Consider the following 7,688-nt stretch of genomic DNA (forward strand, 5'->3'; position numbering starts at 1 on the left):
CCATCCCTTTATATTCCTCCTGAATGCCCCTTCAAGGAAGTTACCCCTAACATGCATGTTGAGCTCTTCTCATCTGGTTATTACGACACCAGTTGTTTTTGTGACTTCTTATCCCTTTCGCCGATGTGGCTAGTGGTTACGAAGTCACACCCTAAGTGAGGTTTCTTTGGGATCGAACGCTTTGTAGCCAAGACTTGCCATATGGTCATGGTCGGGAACGCTCAAGACGCCCCAGGAACCCACAGCTCAACCGAATACGTCGGTGCCTTGGTCTTACTCCACATCCCTTACCGAAGGCCATCATAAAAGGGACCCTCAGCGGATAGGTCTTATCATTTCCCCTAACTTTCTGTCTGGGAGTTGTTCACTACATGCGTTAGGTTGTGCCTCTTGCATTTTTGTGCGAACTAAGGTGCATGCTGTGGATTCCCAACCATCCTAGACGAAGGTTTTAAGTTTCCCTAGAAACCGTTTATTTTGTGGGTCTGCCTCCTATTCTTGAGGTCTTATTTGTCTGCTTTTCTCGCTTCGTTTGTATGCAAATTAGACATAAAAGATATTCCATTGATAACTTTTGTTCAATTACACGTCGTTACATCTTCATCTACGGATAATACTTTTTGATATACACGGGGTTCCACGGGTGGTCCAACCTTCGATCTTGTCTTTCAACCTCGCCGTATATTATCTTTCCTTCCTCGTCAGTGCCCTTTCCTTCGCAGTCTGCTAATTCGTACGCCCCGTTCCCTACTACTCTGTTCACAATGTACGGTCATTACCAAGTAGGCTCTAATTTTCCTCCTGACCCCTTTTGGTATGGTGGTATTTCTCGCAGTACTAGCTCTCCCGGTATGAAGCTTCGTGCCTTTACTTTCTTGGTGTACTCTCTTGATAGTCTCTGATGGTAATTCATCATGTGTTGTAGTGAAATCTCTCTGTTTTCTTCTAGATCATCCAATTTTGCGAGGATTAAATCGGTGTTTAGCCCTTTCTCCCATGCTTCTCTCCTTGTTGTTGGGAGGATAGCTTCGGTGAGAAAGACTTCCTCTGCCCCATATGTCAAACAGAAGGGTGACATCCCTGTGGCATCTCGCCTAGTAGTTCTGTATGACCACAATATATTAGGAATCTGCTCACACCATCCTTTGTGGTGTCCCTTCAATTTCTTCGTAAGTGTGTATGCTATCGTCTTGTTCATGGCCTCTTCCTGCCCATTGCTATGAGGGTACAGTGGAGTTGATTTTCCACTTTGAATTTTGAAGGCATTGAATAGCATTCTCACATTTTCTCCTTCGAACTGCTTTCCATTATCTGAAACTATCAACACATGTATCCTGAATCTGCATATGATGTGATCAAGGATGAAGTCGTATACATCACCATCTCGTGTATGCTTCAAAGCTTTGGCTTCTACCCACTTCGTGAAATAATCTGTGGCTACTATTAGATATCTTCTTTGCTTGGTCCCTGTCACAAATGGTCCCACTATGTCTATTCCCCACATGGCAAAGGGCCAAACACTCAATCCTGATTAAGCTCGTGGACGGTGCGTGCACTCTTCTCCCATATCTTTGGAATGCTTCACATCTCGTGGAAATGTCTTTCGCGTCTCGGTGCATATATGACCAAAAATATCCTTGTGTTCTGGTTTATAGAGCTAGAGATTTAGTCCCGCTGTGATTCTCGGCGTCTCCATAATGGATTGACTTCATAATTTTTATCCCTTCCTTTTGTGACAAGCATCTCATTAATGGGCTTATATACGACCTTTTGTATAGGATTCCTTCTCGCACCTCGTAATGTGTGCATCTGCTTCTAATCTTATTTGTCTCTTGTCTGTCTCGCGGAAGGTCTGCTTTCGCTCATTTCGGTGCTTTCTTCATCTATGGCCATCACCTTAGGCTCTCTTTCTTCCCTGCTGACAGACGGTTGCATCAATCGCTCAATCCGGATATGGTCTATCTTTGGATCCTCAATCATGGATGTTATGAAGGCAAGGGAATCTGCGTTCCTATTATTATCCCTGCCTATCTTTCTCCGGATGATGTTTTGTATCTTCGCGGAGTATTCTTTTACCAAGTGCAAGTACCTTTGCATCACGGGATCAGCCGCATTGTATCTTCCTTCAATCTGGCAAACTACCAATTTCGAGTCGCTGGTAATTCTCACTTCGCCCAATTTCATTTCTATTGCAATCCTCAAAGCTTGTATTACCGCTTCATACTCGGTTTCGTTGTTTGTTGCTTTGTACTCTAGCCGAAAACAGAATACCAACCTGATCCCTGTGGGAGAAGTGAATACTATTCCTAGGCCCCCTCCACATCTATTCGAGGATCCATCTACAAAGATCTCCCATCTTCTTGGATTGCATTCTTGCAATAAGTCTTTAGAGTCTGGTCGGCTTTCATCGATATCCATCATTTCTTCTACTCCTTCGTCCTCTTCTAAGGGGAATTCCGCGAGGAACTCTGCAACAATATGCGACTTTGTCAAAGTTTGCACCTCATATTTCAATCCAAAGAGATCAATCTGCGTATTCAATCTCTCGACTCTTCCCGTGCTTTTTGAATTCTTCAGAACGGACTCTATCGGAATCCTTGTCCGGACTTTAATATTGTGGGCTTGGAAATAAATTCTTAGCTTTTGTGACGCGTACATCAATGCCAATATCATTTTTTCAATCTTTGGGTAATTTTTCTCAGCAGAATTGAAGGTTTTGCTGACATAGAATATAGGCTTTTCGACCCCTTAATCTGTGCGAAGTAAAACTGTGCTAAGAGCATTTTGTGTTACTATGAGACAGATGAGTAACTCCTCCCCAGGTTCTGGCTTCTGCAGAATTAATAATTTTATGAGGTACTCCTTGATACCCTTTAGAGCTTCCTCGCATTATTGAGTCCACGCAAACTTTGATCCTTTCTTCAAGATATCCAAGAAATGCTTGCATTCGTCCGAGGATCTTGAGATGAATCTTCCCAATGCGGCTAACTTCCCATTTAATTTTTGAACATCTTTTATTGTGGATGGAGATGGCATATCCAATATGGCCTGCACCTTTACTGGATCTGCCTCTATGCCTTTTCGCGAAACAATGTGTCCCAAGAACTTCGTCGATTCGACCCCAAAAATGGATTTTAAGGGATTTATCTTCATTTTGTATTTTCTCATTTGCTCGAAGATCTCCCTTAAATCATCCACATGGTCTCCCGTATCCTTTGTTTTCACCAACATATCGTCCACGTAAACTTCCAATATTGTGTGCACCCATTTCGCAAAAAATTTATCTACCATCTGTTGGTAAGTAGCACCCGCATTCTTCAATCCAAAGGGCATCCGCTTGTAATAGTATAGCCCTCGGGGAGCAAAGAAAGCCTTATGCTCCTGATCTTCTTCGTCCAAAGGTATTTGATTGTACCCACAATATCCATCCATGCATGTCAGCCTTTTGTACCCTGTCGCTGACTCTACCATTTGGGGAATATTTGGTAGTGGAAAGCTATCCTTTGGACATGCAGTGTTGAGATCACTAAAATCAATACATATTATTATACCGTTGTTCTTCTTAGGAACTATCACCATGTTTGCAATCCATTATGGGTTCTTCGCTGGTCTTATTATTCCCGAATTCATCATATTTTGAAGTTCCTTGTCAATTTTCCCATGGTAAGCCGTGGCTATCTTCCTTATGCGCTGTATTATTGGTTTAACATTCGGGTTCCGTTTCAGTTTGTGACATGCAACTTGTGGATCGATTCCTGGCATTTTGTCCATGATCCAACCGAAGACATCGCAATATTGTCTTAATAACTCGATCATCCTTGCCTCTTCTTTTTCCTCCATCTTTTTTCTGATTCTCACGATTTTAGGTTCTTCGTTCGTCCCTAAGTTGATATCCTTTGTTGGTTCTACAGCTGCGAAATTCATGATGGGTTCTCCCAAGGGAGTTGGTTCCTTTATTGGTCGCCTTCCTTTTCTTGGATATCACTGGGGATTGCCCACCCCTCTTTAGCCTTTGTCATGTAAACTATCAATTCCTTTTCCTTCTTCGACTCCAGCTCGCTCTTCTTTATTTCCTTCATTCTTCTTAATATTTCTTTGTAGTTCTCAATGTCCTTTTAGCCGCAGTCCTTCGTGTCTCCCCAATTCCCTCTTATTTCGCCAATTCCGCTTGGCATGGGGAATCTTATCACCTGATGATAGGTGGATGCTACCCCTTTAATCTCGTGGATCCATGGCCTGCCCATTAGACCATTGTATGGTGATTCCAGATCTACCACACAGACAGTTACATTCGTTTCCACTTCTCCCGCGAAGATCGTCATATTTATTTCGCCTTTTGTATTTGTAGCCACTCCATTGAACCCATATCGAGTGTAGGTTGAAGGTATCATGTCAGCATCCTTATACCCTATAGCTTTGAATGCATTATAGAAAAGAATATCTACCGAACTCCCCATATCTACCAAGACTTTGTCCATGGCCCAAATCTTCCCTTTATCACTTCGATACTCTTTTCCTCGCGATGGCTCGCCAATTGCCAAGGTAGCGACTAACGAGTGGGTATGCATAACTTCTTCCTCCGGTAGATCCTCCACTGAAAATGATATATCCTTATTTTTCCACTCCTCCAGGAATTCTCTCGTCATCATGGGGATTATTTCGTTTCCTTCATAATCCCTTTTATATATTCTCGAGAGCACATTGTCGTGAAAGTTCTGGAAATCTCTCTCCGAGTGTGCTATGAAATCGCAGCTTAGTCTTCCTACTTCTTGGATAATTTCGATCATTAGCTCATTTGCCTGGTTCCCATAATGATTGTAGGGTGGATGCGGTGGCAACCTCTGATCTTCCAAATAGTGTGCGAGTTTTCCTTGTTCGATCAGACGAAGTATGACTCTTCGAACATTCCTGCAGTTGTTGGTGTGGTGCCCGCGAAAGCGATGATACCTGCAAAAATCATGATTTCTTCCCAGCTGCGGTTCCTTCCCCATGTTGGGTGGGACTGGTATTTCCTCAGTTAGTATGACTTCCTCCCAAATCCTTTCTATGGTTGTATTAAGATTTGGGAGCTTTAGTTCTGTCCAGGACAACGCATTTGATTCAGTCTTCGTCATCTTTATACTTATCGCCCCTTGATGCTTTGACCTATCTCTTCGTATTTGATTCAGTCTTCGCTGTGACTCCTCTCGCACCGAACTTTGATTAAGCCGTTTAAGCTCCCTTAATACATCTTCCCTTGTTTGGTCTGCTAGCCTTTCTCTTCGTGATCTTTCCATTTCCATCCTCACACCTCGCAGCTCATATAAGATCTCTCGGTGTAGTATCCTTCCCTGCGTTTCATAGGTGCTTCCTCATCTTTCTTCACTTTCTCGTGCCCTCCGTTCCATGTAATTCAGCCTTTGGTTTTCACACCTCGCTGATGTATTCTCAAAGTTGTTGTAGTGATAGTGGTAAAAAGATTCGTTTCAGACTTGTGAAGGAAATTGAATTTTTAGATTTAATAAAAATATATATACAAAAATATTAACAATGGGCGAGAGGTACTGGGACTAAGGATTTGGCCAAATTCACTACACAAGGTTCATTCATATATTCTTTAACAATTTAAAACTCAATAAAATTAACATGGACTCTGATTTTGCCAAGATAGATTCCCAAAACATCGATTGTAAGTCCTAAGCATGATGCATCAAAACACCTAAGCTAAGCATACATCATCAAATTAAATAACAACCCATTAATTCAAATCATATTTCAATTTTAAATTAATGCAAAAGTCAAAAAAAGAATAAAATAAATTTACCCGTGTATGAAATTCACCCTCCTCCGTCGTCCCAGTGTTGGGTTTAGCTCATCATGATAAAAACACGCTCAAAATATTTATTTATTGCTCAAATGGTGTTTACAATGAAGAGAAGAAGAGAAAATGGTGTAAACAGCTAATGTGCGACCCACAGGAAGCGTCACAAAAGAACGATAAAAGAGAAGTGCTATTGTCGCTGTGGTTTTAAGACCCACACCTACGACCCACGCCTGTGAGTCTGTTTCACTGTTGATAAACGACTGTCCCTGCGAGCATGTTCTTGGTGTTCTTCATCATCAGCAGGAGAAGAAACAGAGTTTCATCAACTCTTGATTTCTCGCTCCTGAGCTCTCCTCAGCCCCCCAGACTCTCGACACCCTTTCTACTCAACCCCAGCAACCTATTTATAGCCAACAGACCCATCGAATCTCGCTCATTCACTCCATATAATTCTTTTTAACTCGGCAGTAAAGAAAATATTTCTCGGAATATTTTCTTTCCTGTTTCATTTTCTCACGCGTTTTCAAGCCTCCAAATTACCGTATTTAACTCCTTCACGCTCCAACAGGCTGTGAGGGTCTTCCATGCACGCACAAAACACGTTGAATCTTCTCCAAATCACGTGAAACCCGTGATATACACGAATTGCCCTGTTTTCAACCCATGAATTGTTTAGCTGATTCTAGCCAATTCTGGTCGAACCAAACGCCCAAAGTGTGTTTAATAGGCTATATCACAACTATCTACCAAAAATCAGCCATTGAATCTCCCTAGAACACGTTCAACAATTCGATCAAAAATCTGCAGAAGTGTTCTCTATTTTCCCGCCAAAAACAAAATTCAAATGGAGAAGATGACCTCCCCCTAATCCTGTACTGGGGTGCGAATAGAATATGCCTTTTGGGGTGACCTTGGGTTCCCCTTAGTAATTGAGGTGCCCCTTATCCAACGGTGAGAGTCCGAATAACACGTGTCCTCCGGGGCTTTTACCAACTTTTCGAGCCGAATTTTCCAAAAAATGTTTATTTTCCAAAGGTGCCTACAAACACATAAAACACAAAAATTAGTACAAACTCGAGTGTCAACAATACATAGTATTGAGATCAAATTAAACACAAAAATGTGTCTATCAAATACCCTCAAACTTATTACTTGCTAGTCCTCGAGCAAAATTTATATTTTAAAAAGATAAAAAGACTACACTTAGCACGTGCAGCAGGCCGTTAAACCGCTAGGTGGCCCTAGTGGCGGAGTGTTGTCTCCGGAGGGTTTATCAGAGGTGTACCCACAAAACTTTTACTCCTAATTGGTCACAAGTATCCAAAGAGCTATGAGGACATACATATTCTCAACCTATCTCCAAGTAAGTAGAATGCCAGAGAAATTAAAGATGTCAGCTCTAAAGCTGACTGAAGAAAAGGGGAGACACATCCACACCACTACTAGATAAAGAGATATCCGCTACACATCTAGATAAACATTGTAAGATGCGTCCGCTGCTTTACAGCTAGATAAGATTAAGAGAGAGATAAAAATGAGAGGGACATCTATATACAGCTGGACTAATTACGTGTGATGAGTTAAACCAGTGCTAGAAAGATTTTGTGCTAGATTGAAAGAAGACTAACAAAGCAACCAAAATGCATCTTTCTTCGACTCTCTCACAATGCTCAGTAGAAACAACGCCTTCTTCGGTCTTCAACTGTTTATGATAAAGTCTCGAACCTCATATAACCTTGACAATTAACTCTTCTCTTCGATTTCTTGCTTGAATTATAAATTTCTTCTTCCCTATGGCCTTATTGAACAAAAAGAACGTAATGATGTTTCATTTTTAATTTTTTTCATTTCTCTTTTTTTTTTTTTCATTTTTCATTTTTTTTTT

General features: G+C 41.5%; 1 protein-coding gene across 1 annotated transcript; it reads right to left on the reverse strand.

Annotated features, from left to right (window-relative positions):
• Positions 1–4,115: 4,115 nt before the first annotated feature.
• Positions 4,116–5,276, reverse strand: LOC113327920. The gene has a single exon (XM_026575035.1). The coding sequence runs from the start codon at positions 5,274–5,276 to the stop codon at positions 4,116–4,118; it is 1,161 nt and encodes a 386-aa protein (XP_026430820.1).
• Positions 5,277–7,688: the final 2,412 nt, after the last annotated feature.

Source organism: Papaver somniferum, unplaced genomic scaffold (genome assembly GCF_003573695.1).
Source record: "Papaver somniferum cultivar HN1 unplaced genomic scaffold, ASM357369v1 unplaced-scaffold_107, whole genome shotgun sequence".
NCBI lineage: Eukaryota > Viridiplantae > Streptophyta > Magnoliopsida > Ranunculales > Papaveraceae > Papaver > Papaver somniferum.

Bases quoted from the DNA above. Each gene is read 5' to 3' on its own strand.
- LOC113327920 (XM_026575035.1), bottom strand. From the start codon at position 5,276: ATGGAAAGATCACGAAGAGAAAGGCTAGCAGACCAAACAAGGGAAGAT.